General features: G+C 38.3%; 1 protein-coding gene and 1 non-coding gene across 3 annotated transcripts in view; both read left to right on the plus strand.

The window, feature by feature from the left end:
- The window catches only part of arhgef17 (Rho guanine nucleotide exchange factor 17), a 67,735-nt gene extending 53,388 nt beyond the window's left edge, over positions 1-14,347 (plus strand). For both annotated transcript variants that reach the window (XM_023351028.1, XM_005809012.3), the window contains exons 4-24: positions 3,668-3,784; positions 4,676-4,768; positions 4,869-5,045; positions 5,143-5,193; positions 5,301-5,410; positions 5,503-5,588; positions 5,712-5,830; positions 6,313-6,520; positions 6,774-6,847; positions 7,011-7,094; positions 7,182-7,285; positions 7,782-7,891; positions 8,344-8,463; positions 8,545-8,812; positions 9,001-9,087; positions 9,572-9,639; positions 9,736-9,884; positions 9,988-10,162; positions 10,459-10,554; positions 10,901-11,083; positions 11,242-14,347. In XM_023351028.1, coding sequence (XP_023206796.1) covers positions 3,668-3,784; positions 4,676-4,768; positions 4,869-5,045; positions 5,143-5,193; positions 5,301-5,410; positions 5,503-5,588; positions 5,712-5,830; positions 6,313-6,520; positions 6,774-6,847; positions 7,011-7,094; positions 7,182-7,285; positions 7,782-7,891; positions 8,344-8,463; positions 8,545-8,812; positions 9,001-9,087; positions 9,572-9,639; positions 9,736-9,884; positions 9,988-10,162; positions 10,459-10,554; positions 10,901-11,083; positions 11,242-11,450 — 2,688 coding nt within the window. In that variant the 3' untranslated portion in view covers positions 11,451-14,347. The remainder of the gene's footprint in view (positions 1-3,667; positions 3,785-4,675; positions 4,769-4,868; positions 5,046-5,142; positions 5,194-5,300; positions 5,411-5,502; positions 5,589-5,711; positions 5,831-6,312; positions 6,521-6,773; positions 6,848-7,010; positions 7,095-7,181; positions 7,286-7,781; positions 7,892-8,343; positions 8,464-8,544; positions 8,813-9,000; positions 9,088-9,571; positions 9,640-9,735; positions 9,885-9,987; positions 10,163-10,458; positions 10,555-10,900; positions 11,084-11,241) is intronic.
- Positions 1,464-1,536, plus strand: trnam-cau. The gene has a single exon. It is a non-coding gene; the product is annotated as a tRNA-Met (tRNA).
- Positions 14,348-15,358: the final 1,011 nt, after the last annotated feature.

The following is a 15,358-nucleotide window of genomic DNA, read 5'->3' on the forward strand; positions in this document are numbered from 1 at the left end:
TTGGATTTTATGTCAGTGGCCACTTTATAAACATTTGAAATGAGAAAAACATACATTTGTTTTACCCAATCCATTTATAGAGGCTGAACTACATGCTACATTTGTTAGACAGATAGTTAGTTTCTTGCGGAAGATTCACAAAAAAAGGTTTATTGTCGAAATGTGTTTTTTGTTTGACGCACCCGACTTACACACATTTGTTGTCATCACTCTATCTGACACTTGAAATTTAAAAAACAAAACTTTTTAAAACCTGTTTATAATACTATGAAAATAAAAACAATGTAAACTGTATAGTGTAGGGGGAGTAACAAACAGTACTTTCTCATGTATTGCTTTTATTACATTCATCAGAAACAAATAGCTAAATACAGTAGGTTTCCAATTGCTGGTTGTATTTTCTAAAGTTTCTTTGAGGGTAAAAATGCAATCTTTCTATTTTATTATTCTGTTCAGTTCTTCCTTGCTTGAATGATATGCTCTCTCATCTTTCCCATATTGACAAGTAGCATAGAGAAATGACTGTTATATATTACAGCCCACGGAAATAGAAAGTGGTGGATTACCGTTTAAAAGTTCCCAGATACTTCAATCAACCTAAAATGTAAGTAAGAAGCTTTAGCTGCATTAATTCTGCTTGAGCTTCACCCAACTGTGTCATCTGTGATTTCATTTTAAGCAATTATAGCTTTATTCTTGCTTAAGAAAAGTACTCAGATTGCAAGCTGGATTTTGCAGACTTTTTCAGTGTAATTCGATGCTACTTCAACTTAGTATCAACATATTTACCAAGGAGAACCAGTCAATTTCTGTAAGGAATATTTAAATTTTAGTGGCTAGGACAAATGTAGTATGTTTAAATTGGATGTACCCCTGAAAAGACAAACAATTCTTTCAACAAGGAGAAGCTGGAATAAAGAGACTAAAGAGACACATGTGGCAATATTTCAGGACTGTTATTTTCTAGTGACTGCTCTGTGCCCCTTTTTAAAATTTCCCATGACCTAATGATGGCTTTAGACCTAGATGATAAACAAACACTGTTCCAAACGATCAACGTCAGCCTAAATGTTAGGTTTGGTTTTTGAAAAAGTCAGGAAAGAGAAATACTGAACAAGCAAGGAGAAATGTATTATGTTATAGACAAATCTATAGTTTCTGCATTAGATTTTTCCCTGTTTTAGACCTGAAGTGATTATAAAGCCTTGATAAATTCAATTAAAAGCAACTTAAGAGCATTTTACCATTTACATGTGAAATTCAAACACTGTCTCATCTTTTTTTATTGCTTCTCAAAGATTTTTCATGCTTTCTAATGCAAAACTGGAGCTACATGTTCTCTATAGCAGGTAGTTGGTGGTGGTATTTCTCCCCCACTAGCAGGCACTGTTGCATCACCCTTTCCCCTGCTTGCACCACCTTCCCCCGACTATCTAAACGGAAGCAGCTGTAGTGTGCTGCAGGCCTCGTTGGCGCAGTAGGCAGCGCGTCAGTCTCATAATCTGAAGGTCGTGAGTTCGAGCCTCACACGGGGCAAGTTCCTTTTTGTTTTTTTGACCCCTTGGCTGTTTTAGTTACAACAGCAGTCCTTTTCATTTTGCTGGTGCTGTCTGTCTCTGTGTCTCTGTTAGAATCAGCTTTATCTCGTCAGAAAATGTGCTATGAAATGTCATCGCATAGTTGGACAGTAATCCTTCAGTTATTTCAGATAATTTGCATTGCAGAGTCTTAGAAACGTAGACACATTCTGTATTTCAATGTACATTTGTAAGTAATTCAAATTCTCTTTAAAAGCTGGGACTGCTGTAATAACGTCTAGATGATAGAGGATAACTGTGTCTAATCATTTAAGTTTCATGTTATTGTAGAATTAGGCAAATTGTCAATATATTGATCATATTGTGTCAAGAAGTTGTCAAAAATCTTAAAATAAACATAAGATGACTTTTGTTCTTTCCCTGGCAGCATAGTGCTTAAATTTCATTAGGAAAGATAATATTATGATTTTCAATATATTTTTTTGCAAAATCACAAAATTTGGATTATATGATTTTAATCCTGTTGACAGTTTTTCACACACAGTACTTTATGTTGGTGTATTGTAAAAAAAATTCTATTAAATTGATTGCAGTTTGTGGTTGTATTGTGATGACATTGTTAAGGGTTACTATTTCTGTAACATAAAATATATGAAATATGTAGAGCTCATGTATAAAAAAATAAGGAATTGTTACATGTGCTTTTTAGGACCCAAATTCTTAGTGGAAACTGCTCTTAAATGAAGCAGCAATAAAATCGTTTAACTTTACCCTAACTTGTAATCTAAAAATGAACTTGTTCATGAGCATAAACTACGCTTTAAAAACTAAAACCTGCATATTGATATAACAAAAGCACACAGCCCAGACATGTTTTGAATCTGAAAGTCGGTGCTTAAAAAGATTTTTTTTCCCTTGACCGTATTAAGTGTGCAAACATCAGGGGATTAAAAAGTTAAACACAAGGCATTGTGTTATCGACTCACTGGCAGTTCACAGTTTAATCTTCTTGTTAACATTTAGACAAGTGGACACTCTTAATTAAAGCTAAGTAAAGATCAGAGGGAACTATACTTAGAGGAAAAAAATCTACTGGAAAGAACTTCACCTTTTACCTCATGTATCCTCCACAACTCAGGCTTTTGTTTTGACGTTGCTTGTGAGTTCCCAAAGTCAGAGAACGAACAAATTAAAGAGGGGAGGGCATTGGGCATGAAAGGTTGGGAACAGAAAATCTGAGATAATTAGGAAAATGTCAACTCATATTTGATAGAGTGACAAAAATCTGTTTACTCTGTAATCGGGTTAAATAACAGCTTCCTCCACACCCTCCCCTTCTGTTTAGATTTGTGCTACAATTTCATCTCTCTCTCTCTCTCTCTCTCTCTTTGTCTTTCTGTCTCCCTGTTGGTCTTCAACCATTTGAGGGAAAATCAGGTCAGGCTGAGTCATTTGGGTTCATGTGTGTGATTGAAGGAGGCAGAAAAATACAAGATAAATAGATTGACTGAAGGATTTTGTTTTTTCTCAGAAACCTGGCAAATTTAGCTTACGGAAAATGTGACGTGTCTTAGATTTGCCCTGGTTTGTGTTTCCTGTAAGTGGTTGGAAGTATTCCTAAAAGCAAAGAGAGATTTTGAAAATAATCTTTTTGAAAATTAAGAACAATAACTCCGCCTCTTGCCCGAAATGTCTCGCTTTAAATAGGTAGGGTAGGGGCAAGGGTGTAAAGAAGATGGATGGATGGATTGATGGATTAAGAACAATAGAAAAAAGTTTTAATGCTTTTTATACCTACCTGCTTGTTTTTGCAATGTCAAAGAGCTACATTTTCATTTTTAAAATATTCATTTCCTTTAAAAATGGTTCACTTAAATTACAGTGTGAGATCTCGGAGTCTGAAAAGTTTTTTTGTTGAGGAAAAAAGAAGGTAAACCTGTTTTTTTGTTGCTTTATTATTAGTAATGGTGTATTTTGTTTATTTATTTAAAAAAATTTTTTTTTTACATATTTCTGTGTCCTCGTTTCAAATTGAGCTCAAATTACTGCCTATTTCTTTCAAAGTTAAAACATCGTTTTCAGGCTGATATTCCTAAAGGGGTAATCAGTGTATTTTTGTCTTCCTGTAGTTCTCCAAAGATGCTCTCGCTGATATGTACTCAGCATACATTGACAACTTTCTCAATGCTAAAGATGCAGTTAGGATTGCAAAGGAGGCCAAACCAGCATTTCACAAGTTTCTGGAGGTGAGTGTTTGACCAAGTTTCTGGTGTTTCTTTTACGTGTGTCAGCAGCTGCTCTTGTTTGTAGGAAAATTAGTTCAAACGTTGAATTCTCTGCTTAGGCAATCAAACCTCTCATCTGAAACATACAGTAATGATAATTATTCAGTGCAGGTATGTCAATACGCAAGATTTTTTAAAACCATGTCTGCTGTGGCACTGCAGTCAGATTTGTGGACGTTAGAACCAGTTCGCCATCTTGTGGTGAAGTTGTGAAGTTCACCAAAGATCAGATTTTAGGGAGTTTTAAATTGTAATACTTATGTTACCTGCAGTAACATAAGCAGACACACCAATCAGAGTGTCTTCAGAAAGGTGGGCAGAATTCCTAAAAGTACCTCAAGCATGACTCTTTTCTAAAAACAGATTTATTCTCAGAAACAAGCTCAACACGTCACCCAATTATTAGAAACCTTCCAACAATTATTCACATTGTTGTAGTTTTTCTGGCCAACCAATATTTCTGCTACTTTCACTATGCGGGCTGTAATGCCCTAGGTTGTCCTCCCATATTGTCCCATTAAAAAATTTATTCAAGCTGCTGTTATGGCCTGGCTCATAGACCAAAACCCAAAAAACCGGAAGCAACACATGTGTGTAACTTAGAATTAGATTTATTTTAATTAGATTTGGCTGGTAGAAGAAGAAAAAAAGAGCGAGAGACTTCCAGGAAGTGGTGTGCCTCTTAGTTTTATCCTGACCAGCTGCCTCCAGTTCCAATCAACACCAATCTACCCGGAGCTCTGAAACACAAACACATTAATCAGGAGGGAAGGCCTCAGTTAATTTCACCACTTATATGCTCTTTTTTTGTGTGTCTGTGTGTCGATCGTCTCTCTCCCTCTAATCCAAAAGCAAAACATGCGTGAGAACAAGGAGAAGCAGGCTCTGGGTGACCTGATGATCAAGCCGGTGCAGAGGATTCCTCGATACGAGCTGCTGGTTAAGGTGACCACTTTGTCTTCGCTACACAGCTAGAAGTGAGACTTCAGCCGCACTCGGGTAGTTTAAAGAGGGATTCAGGTTTTTTTTATATTGCTTGTTCAAGGACTTGTTGAAACACACGCCAGAGGACCATCCAGATCATCAGTTTCTGCTGGACGCGCAGAAGAACATCAAACGACTGGCGGAGAAAATAAACAAGGGACGTCGCTCCGCTGAGGAGGCGGAGAGGGAGGCCAGGGTTATCCAGGAGATCGAGGCTCACATAGAGGGAGTTGAACATGTGAGATGTTTAGACTTTTACTGTTTCTACATCTACCAACCTGAACTAGTTTTGTGTTGATTTAGCCTTTTTTTAATTGCTGCTTTTTCTTTGACAGATTCTAAATCCACAGAGGAAATTCTTGAGGCAGGAAATCGTCATGGAGGCGGTAAGATTAATGTAGCAAACTCTTTTCTGATACGTTCAGTAGTATCAAACAAACATTACAAAAGGAATGTGGCTCAGATCACCAGAGCTGTTCCTGTCTCTCTGTAGAAGACTGTAGGGGGTAAGAAAGACCGATCCCTCTTCCTCTTCAGCGATCTGATCATCTGCACTACTCTCAAGAGGAAGTCTGGCTCGTTGAGGCGCAGCTCCATGAGCCTGTATGTAACAGTCGTGCACGCCATCACAGTACGTCTCTAAAGCCCGCTGCCCCCTGGTGTTCAAAAAAATGAATGCATCCTCTCTGTTTCAGATACTCTGCTGCCAGTGTGATAGATACCTCCAGCAAATACAAGTTTTTGTGGAAGCTTCCTTTAGAGGACGTGGAGGTGGTGAAAAGTATGATTTATTATTATTATTCTTTTGTAGTTTTAACTTTTGTGTTATTGTATCAATTCACTGCATGCATGATAAGGAAACTTATAACCCAATGTTTGAATGACTCTCATGTTTCTCCCTAAGGTTCTTCTCAGGCAACCAACAAAGAGAGCATCCAGAAGATGATTACCCGTTTAGATGAGGATCTCAGCACTTTGGGTCAGATCAGCAAACTATCAGAGACCCTTAGCTTCCCACATCAGGTACGTGCCACAAGCACATGTGGCTGTGCAGAGTTTGTATTGGAAAGTTTAGAAAAATATAGAATTTGCTATTAGTTATTTCAAGCTCTGGAGGATGAACTAGAGAATCTGAAGACCTCAGTTGTATTTATTTATTGATTAGCCTTTTTTTTTTTTTTAAAAAAAAGGTTTTTTTGGGACCATAGGGGTACAAACACGCGACTGAATAGTTGTAATTATTATTGTAATGCAACTAAGTATAATAAGCTAATAAGTAAAGGACACTTAATAAAATTACATAAATAAATGATTAATAGAGCTCTACTTATATTTTATGGATATAAAATAAGTGTTTACTCATAGATTTATCAGTTTTAATTATGCAAAAAAAATTTTTTTTTAATTGTAATGTTTAAAGTTTTTTTTTTACTGCATTAACCAATGAGTTTTTGTTGTTTTGTGTTTTCTCTAAACTTCCTCTTCTTTTCATTTGGTCCTCTCAGTCTCTAGATGAGGTGATAAAAGATCTGATGGCCTCAGTTCACAAAGAGCTCTCAGAGAAACAGTCTTTGGCCTTCAGCATGACTTTCTTGCCCACAAAACTGGAGTTCACAACAGCCTCCGCTGAGAGCACCTTCGTCTTTGAGTTCAGCTCGCCCGACGCTCGATCCAGCTTTGAACAGGCCTTTGAGGATGCCAAGAAGAAGTTGGGTCAGTGAGAACATGTTTCATGTGATCAAATAAGTGCTGTCCTACAAGAAACCTACAAGAAACGGGCTGAAGGGGATGAGATTCTTTTAGTAAATATTTACGTCTACCTGTAGCTGAGAAGCTACATTTCCTTTCAATTTTGCAAAATCTAAGAAAACTTTACAGTTGAATTCTTGTGTCTCATGAATCAGAGCAGCCGGGCTCTACTTGTGTTGTTAAAATCTTCCTGATTATTATTTGTGTGTACTTTTAGCCATGAACAAGGACCAGTGGGACCCAGAATTCCTGAAGGCAATCCCTATTATGAAGACCCGCAGTGGGATGCAGGTGTGTTTCTTTTTTACACACAAAACAAACTATTGCTGTGTGTGTTTGTCCATGTTTGGATTTTGCAGATTTTGCTTGTGCCAAATAGTCAAATAATGAGGGGGAAACAAAAAACATGTTCTAAATGATATATGTTTTGTTTTATGATTTGTTTGTTTTCTAGTTTTCATGTGCCTCGCCCAGCCACAGCTGTCCTGACAGTGGCTGTGAGGTTTGGGTGTGTAACAGTGATGGATATGTAGGCCAGGTAAGAGGACATAGAAAAAGATTATCCAATTACTGATGGCAAATTCAATTTGCAGCCATTTTGAGTGATGTAATGTCTTCACTCCAGGTTTGCTTGTTGAACATCAAAGATGAGCCCACGGTGGAGGCCTGCATCGCCGTCTGCTCTGCCAGGATCATTTGTATTGCTGCGGTTCCAGGACTCAAAGGAAGGTGGGAGCACAGTTAAAGGAGAAATGAGCAATAGTTTATTTTTCTTTATTGACATGTATACATTCAAAAATGTTCTGCCATCCTCTTATAACTGGTGTAGATGTTAATGTTATGTTTCATGTTGTTAAAAACAAAGTAAAGTTTGGCGCATAAAATATGGCATTTCTCAGTTCTACTGCACCTATGATTTGTAGCGAGCTGACTTTAAGATTGAGCTTTTTAGCAATAAACCGTCTGGGTCTGGAGTGAAACAGAGAAGGTTTCAAAATAAAATTTGCGGGATAAAACATGCCAGATCAGAAAACACAGAGATGTGTTCTTGAAGACGACACGTTTGGTGGTAAATTTAATTAAAGATGGCTCTGAGAATTAATATTTTGGGAAATCAACTGCATTTTATTTTGCTAAAGGTATAGAGATCCAGCATACATTTCTAGATAGAGCTGAAATATTTGATGAGTGTGATTGTAAAGCTTTCACCATGTTGTTCTCTCAGGGATCGCGTATCAGAACCTGTTTCGACCTCCGGGCCTCCTACTCATCCACAGCAGCAGCTCGACATCTCCATCTCACCTACGACCTTGGAGCTAACAGAGCAGCCTACAGGTTAGCTACTTCCACCAAACCCTCCTGCAAGTTCAAGTTTCTTATAGTCTGTTTGAATTATGTTTGTGTGGGCAGTGGGAATACTTTAAGATTTAAAATCTCCATAAACTTTAGCTTTCATAGTAGATCGTTGTCTGATAATTTGCTGTATAGGTGAAAAATAAATGCAATTGCTTTGCTAACTTATTGCCCCCATTTCTTACAATGCGATCTAAATTTAGTTAACAAAAAGGCTCTGAAACTTAAGAGATTGTTTTCTTGCAACATCAACCAACTTGTACATGATGGTTTTAAAAAACTAAGCATCTAAAGTTTGTCATTTGTGGACCATAAGATCAAATGGGATCTTTAATTTCTATTGATGTGATAAAGTACATTATTTGGTTCTTTAAAACAATTTCAGTTGTAAAATAAAAAAGCCTTCCTTTAGACTGTTGGCTTATCTTCTCCAGGACCAGGGGCGGAGCTTGTGCCCTTTGACAGCGATGACTCAGATGATGAAGATTCACCTAGTCCTTCTTCAACTTTGCAGAGTCAGGCCAGTCACTCCACCATATCGTCAAGCTATGGCAGTGAGTAATTGTCTCAGATTTAGCCAGTTAAACCACCAGATCTACCAGTTCATCGGACTTTACTCTGTTCATTTCCTGAAGACGACGAGGGTCTGAGCTCCAAGGACATGGCCACGGAGACCACCAGCAGCGAGGAGGAGCAGGAGTTCCCTGTCCGGACCTCCTATGGTGCTCCTGGGATGCTAGGAGTAGGCGGAGGGAGTCGCGCCCACACAGAGAGTCCTATGGACGGCCGGGCCATGCGCCGGTCCTCCAGGGGGTCATTCACCCGAGCGAGTCTGGAGGATCTGCTGAGTATTGACCCGGAGGCGTATCAGAGCTCTGTGTGGCTGGGCACAGAAGATGGATGGTAGGAAAATGAACTCTTTTCTTTTCTCTTATTCCCAGCACATCCATCCAGCCATTGCCAACACATTAATATCCGTGCATTCATGGCCACATGCAGGCTGGTGCCTAAAGAAAGTGGCTGTTGGATGAGAGGCAGCCAACATCTTGGGCAGGTTTCTTGATTAATTGTAACATCTCTGTTTGTTTCAGCATACACGTTTACCAGTCCTCAGACAACATTCGAAACCGTAAAAACAGCATGAAGATGCAGCACTCGGCCTCCATCCTCTGTATATTGTAAGTCTGCCTTTTCACTTACGACTCATCAGTCTTTGAAAGTCTTTATTTTGGACGTGCTGTGGTGGCATAGGGGATAGTGCGACCCACGTTTGGAGGCCTTGAGACCTCGACGTGGCTGTCGCGGGTTCGATTCCCGGACCTGGCGACATTTGCTGCATGACTTCCCCCCACTCCTGCCCCCTTTCCTGTCAGCCTACTTTCATATAAGGGACACTAGAGCCCACAAAAAACCCAATGGAGGGGAGGGGGAAAAAAAAGAAAGTCTTTATTTTGTTTTCTTTATTTATTTGACCTTTAATTATACAGGTTGTCTCATTGAGATCCAAGATGTCATTTACAACTCAGAGTTGTTTTGATACAAAGGAAAAATAAAATCCTGTTTTACTGATGGTTCAGAAGCACAGACTATGAAGGTTGAGTCATTTGAAGCTTATAACTTGATGTTTTTCATTTCATCTTTGTGTTTTTCCTCTAACATCAGGTACTTTGACAACAAAGTGTTTGTATCATTAGCAAATGGAGAGGTTATCGTCTATCAGAGAGAAGCAGGTGAGCTAATGACTAAAACATATTTTAAAAATGCTGAATAGTTTTTTGTTTTGTTTTCTTTTATACCACATTTTTCATTTTGAACTCAATCTCCAGGTAGTTTCTGGGATCCTCAGTCTTCCCAGATGTTAGTTCTTGGCACGCCTAGTAGTCCAGTTACCAAAATGGTTCCTGTTGGCAGGAAACTGTGGTGTGGCTCACAAAACAGAGTCCTTATCATCAACACTACTACACTGGTACAGGAGGTAAGCTTAGCAAAGCTCTAGATGAAGACTTTACAGACATTACACAATGGCAAACGAGAGTAATGGAGATCTAGATCACTGGTTTTTCCTCCCTCCTTTCCAGCACTGGTTCCAGGTCGGCACTGACAGCAATCGCTGTGTTACATGCATGGTGGCTTATGGTCAGGGTGTGTGGCTGGCGCTGCAGGGCAGTGCACAGGTCAGGCTGTATCACACAGAGACCTGGGAGAGCCTGACGGAGGTGGATGTGGCACCGGCTGTGCACAAAATGCTTGCAGGTGAGCGCAGACAGTTTCTGAGCTTATACAAAGGGTTTTAGTTGTACACAGTGGCTTGCAAAAAGTATTCATTCCCTTTGAGTTTTTTTATGTTTGGTCACAGTACAACCATAATCTGTGATGCATTTTGTTGAGATTTTATGTGACTGTCGAGTAGTAGTGGAGAGGTTGAAAGCAGGGTGAAGTCATAAAACGACATCCCATGCTTTGAACATCTGACAGACCACTCATCAAAAAATGGCTTAAAAAATCAGTTTGACCCTCTATCGCGTGTTTTTTATTTAACCTTTATTCAGGCGCAGATGCAATCATTAGACAGCACAAAGCTGCCTGCCTCAGGATCACAGCCTTGTTGGCCTGCAAGGATCTGCTGTGGATCGGCACCAGTGCAGGTGAGGACACAGAGTTTGTCTGTTTAACTGCGGTGGTCCTACAGTAGCACAATGCTAATGAAACAATGACTACAGAAATACATCATAAATCTGCACAATAGAAAATCAACATTTTTGAAGTCGGATGGAACCCCGTCCCCACCCTCCACAGTAATAAGCTTTCTTGCATTGTATTGTAGTTGGAATTTTAAATTGTAATTCTGAAATCGGCTAACATTTCTGGCCTACATCCGCAAAACACATGATTTTTTGTATGAATTCTAAGTTTGAGTTTTTGTTTAAGTTTTTAAATTCAAGGACCTTAGGTCGTAGACCCTCATGTTCAAAGAGATTTAATATTCTTCAGGAGTGGTCCTTACACTGGCGATCCCAACAGTGAGCACAGGAACTGGTGCCGGGACTCTTAAGTCACCTCTGGTTCCAATCGGATCGGCTCATGGGCACACAGGGCATGTTCGGTTTCTGACTTCAATTGAGCTACCAGAAGGATTTGACATGAACTTCCCTCCAACAACAACAGACTCCACAGGTACTTTCTTGTTTTAGCAAAAAAAAAAAAAAAACTCCTTCGCATTTACAGTGCTGTGAAAAAGTATTTTTAAGTTTTTGCTTTTTTTTGCAATTAAGTATTTCAGACGAGCAAATTCTATTATCAAACAAAAATAACCCTAGTTTTTCTGGATCTAGGCAATCAGCCTCCGAGCAGCAGCGTAGACGATGAGAGCCTACAGAGGCGAGACTCCGCACACCGCAGAACCTCCACACACATCCCAGTGAAGACCAATCATCTTGTCATTTCTGGCGGAGATGGCTATGAGGACTTTAGGCTGACCAACAGCAGTGAAACCATTGGTCGAGATGACAGCACCAATCACCTATTGCTCTGGAGAGTCTGAGACAATCAAACACCCAGTCTGACCAATCTCCCTCCAGCACATTCAGGCGTTGATTTTTTGCTCAGTCCATCCAGTGCTATGACACGATTCCGAGCTCCCTCCTGGATTTATGAATGAATACTACTACATCAAACACTCAGCTTTTGTTGTGTTCCTGGTGATGTGTGCATTTTTGATCATTTTTTTTTGAAAGAGATAAGAAAATTGAAGAGCCAAAAATAAACTTGCACAGATGGACTTATTTTCAAACTGAGGACAAATAAAGAACTTCCACAGGCGGATCTGGATTCTTCAGGGTGTCAGTGCACAAAACAGGAGGATTGAGTCATGTGATGTAATTATTGAGGAATTGCATTTTCTTTGAAATTTTGTCTTTTTGAACTTGAAATACTTCAGTCCATCGTTTCATCCACAGATGAAGATCAGCTGTAACAATGTAAATTAAATGTAACATAGCTCAGAATGGTAGTTTGAAATTCTTATTTTATTTTAGTCATATTTTTTCAGCTGAAATTTAATGCTAGCCTTAATATCAGATGTATTGTCAGATTTTTCTGATTCCAGTCAGGTGGTGATTATCCTTTTTCACAATGGCCAGTCATAGTTGTGAAACTGCCAATGTCATCTTTCTCCAGTAGAGGGAGCATTACGGTGAAACATTGCACACATATAATGGACAGCCTTATAAAACAATAAAAAAAGAACATATGATTTTTGCAGAAAATCACATTTTGTTGGCTCAGTCAGTTTTACTTTTGCTGTCAGTTTAAGCTTAAATTGTGTCTCACTGGGAAGTGAAATATAAGTGCGTTCCTCTTTAACACAGTCATGCCAAAGCCTTGTATACGTTAAAGATCTTTTTTTGCCATGAAAAGTCAGTTGAAGTTCTGTCATGTCTGGACAGAGCCTCTTCATTGATGACGCTAAGCTGCGGATGCAGAAATAGTTGTGTACAGTATTTATGCTTTTAATTTTAGCGCCTTCTTTAACAGCACTTAATTTATAGAAGATGTAGCCTTCACTTTTTCTGTTGGAAATGATGAACACAGAGGCTCTGACTTGATTATGAAAGTGAATTAAAACAAGTAGTTTAGCTCCATTCCCTCATGGTCACAACAGTTCATAGTGCAGGGTTTGGACTAGACCAAAAATGATGCTTTTCGCTGTAGGATAAATGTCCCACAAGGTTTTGCCTTGTATAGTATCAGAAAGCAGCTTTTGGACTGCTTGAGCACAGTCACTCTGATGCCTGGATGTGTGCCAAATATGCTTCATAGTTCAGATCCATTTCTTGCACAGGGGTTTTTCCATCTTACAAAAACCCGATATCCTTTCACACCTGGTATTTACAAACAAGATAGTATGTCAGTAGGACAAATGCTTAGTGCCTACGCATTTCTTCAGGAGGCTTAAAGGTTAAGGCCATTACACACAAGTAAAAGTCACCTGTCCTTGACTTCTTGTCCTTGCACACACTCTCATAGGTGTTAGCCTCAGGCTTTGGGGGTTAAGTGGTGATTGTCTTTGATCCCTCAAAGCCTTGAAAACCTCATTGCACTTTATCAACCATCTGGGCTCTTCACCTCAAGAATCTCACTTCCAAATACATCCACATTAAGCTCTTTCTCCCTGTGAAATAACTAAGAGAATCAGTTTAGCTGCTAACTAGCTTATGTGCATTTGTTAGCGTAGATGTGGATTTATTTCCTCAAGTGCATTTATTTAGGTAAGATGAATAAAAGGAGATGCCTTTTTTTCTATTTTCTGCCCACTTTGCTGGTTTATGAATTGGGCTAAGCTATGCTTACTACCCACATAGTTGTCTTCAATTTTACTGCTAACCTTTTTTTTCCACCCCCAGCACAGACGATTACTTTCAAGAAGAATCCATAAAGCATTCCTAATTGTTGATGTAAGGTAAATGTTTTTTTTAAACTGCATGATCAATCAAAACGTTGACTTTTGTGTTTCCTGTATGTAAAATATATACATTTATGCTGGCTATAGGAGGTACACATACTGGTCTTTTCAATGAACTCCACAAACGGGGTGGAGCTTGGTAGCAGAAAAGCACTCAAAGGTGGTAGCCTATTGTGTTTTCACGTCCTCTGACCAGAACTGTAGTTTTGGCTGTTTTTCTGCATTGTGGTTGTAATAAATAATTTCAGTTGAATGTTTTTAATAGGTTCAAATGAAAAGAATTCACCAGAAGTAACACCTATTAATAATTACAGAAGAAGTAGATGGAAATGAGTGAAACGGATCTGCTAAGACTCCTTATGAAACTTTAGATCCTAAATATGAAGGTATGAATATCATTCTGCATATTACTTTATACATGACTAGGAGAAGGAGGCAAATGGTAATAATCGGTATCATCCCAACTTTTCCATAAATCTCACTGACATGTACGTAAGTACAGGTGATCTAAGTTGTATTGATGTAAATATTGGTATATATACTGCTTCATTTCTGTAAATAGTGCACTCACGGTCCTCAATTGTTGATATAAGTCGTATGGCATATTTTTATATGTTTCTGTGAAGTTTGTCTCTATGTATTCCCCCCTTTAGTCCTTTGCATGCGCCTTCAGTCATAAAAAAAGTTTGAACTGTCAGAAAAAAAAATATTGCCCCAGACTAAAGAGGTGTAATAAACAGATTTCTGTTTTAGTGATGGAGTTGCATTTATGGCAGCTTCAAAATGTTTGCTTTGTTGCTTATTTCTGCAGGGGGGGAAAAAACTTACTCTTAGTTTTTGCTCTGCTGACCTTCTGTTTTCCTCTGCCCCTGGCTGACATATTGTCATGGCTGCAGTCTCTCAGAGTTTCTTCCTGTATGTAGCTGCTCTAGTTTTGTCACTTTGGGTTCCTCTGTAAAATAAATAATTTCACTGGGGCCAGCTTGTGTTTGTTCTCTTAACTTACAGCTTTATCTTAATACTTTATTCTTGGTCAGAAGTGAGAAAACTACTGAGAACAGGATTATGAGTATTTCCCTTTTGTAAAGCACTTATATTTTTAATACTGAATATTTATTGAAGATGCTTGTAATTCAAAAATAATGTATATTATCTGTCAAATCTTTCAGGACAAATAGCTGATCATCAATGAAAAGACATGTTTAAACAATAACTATAGCAGTATTTCACATCGTTGTGTGAAAATTGTTTTACTCTTCATGTTGTCATTTCTGTTCAGTTAACAGTTTTACAACATTTGCTTTTGCACTGATCTGTTAACTATTCCCTTCAGGTTGAGCTCTAGACTTTGACTAGGTCATGGAAACAACTTGGTTATTTTCTTTTTCAACAATCCAAAATCATCAATCTTCTTTCTGAACTAATATTCTGTTTGTTTGTTTTTTCTTCAAACTCATACTATCCAGAATCTTAAAAACAATATCCTGTGGGCATTGCATGGTCTGTTAAAAAATCTCCCTAGATTATTTGTGAATGTTAATTAGTAATTAACAGAATTTAACATCATTTTTTAACTGTAAAATTATGTGCTCATTATTTGTCACAGATGTTTTAACATTTTCTGGGTTCAAATACAGCAATCATCCCTAAACAACAATATCTTTGTTTTATGGTGATAACAGACATCTGAATACTAAAGAACAGCAAAACTAGAAAAAGTGTCAGAAGGAGAAAAATGGCACTTCGCTTGACAAATGAAGAATAAATAACAGCAAGATTTGACATCATACATGAGATTATGCTCTTCAGAGAAAGTTTTAAAGGGCCTAATATGATTTGCTTTATTTTGGCTGCATTAAATTTCTCTTATTCCCTGAACTGTACTATTGAAAGTGGATATATAGAATATATATGTATATTTTTTAACGCTAATACAAATTAGAAAATAAATGTCCTAAAAAAATAGCTGCCTGTAAGACTTCTTTAAT

The sequence above is a fragment of the Xiphophorus maculatus genome, chromosome 18 (genome assembly GCF_002775205.1).
Source record: "Xiphophorus maculatus strain JP 163 A chromosome 18, X_maculatus-5.0-male, whole genome shotgun sequence".
In the NCBI taxonomy this organism is placed as follows: Eukaryota; Metazoa; Chordata; class Actinopteri; order Cyprinodontiformes; family Poeciliidae; genus Xiphophorus; species Xiphophorus maculatus.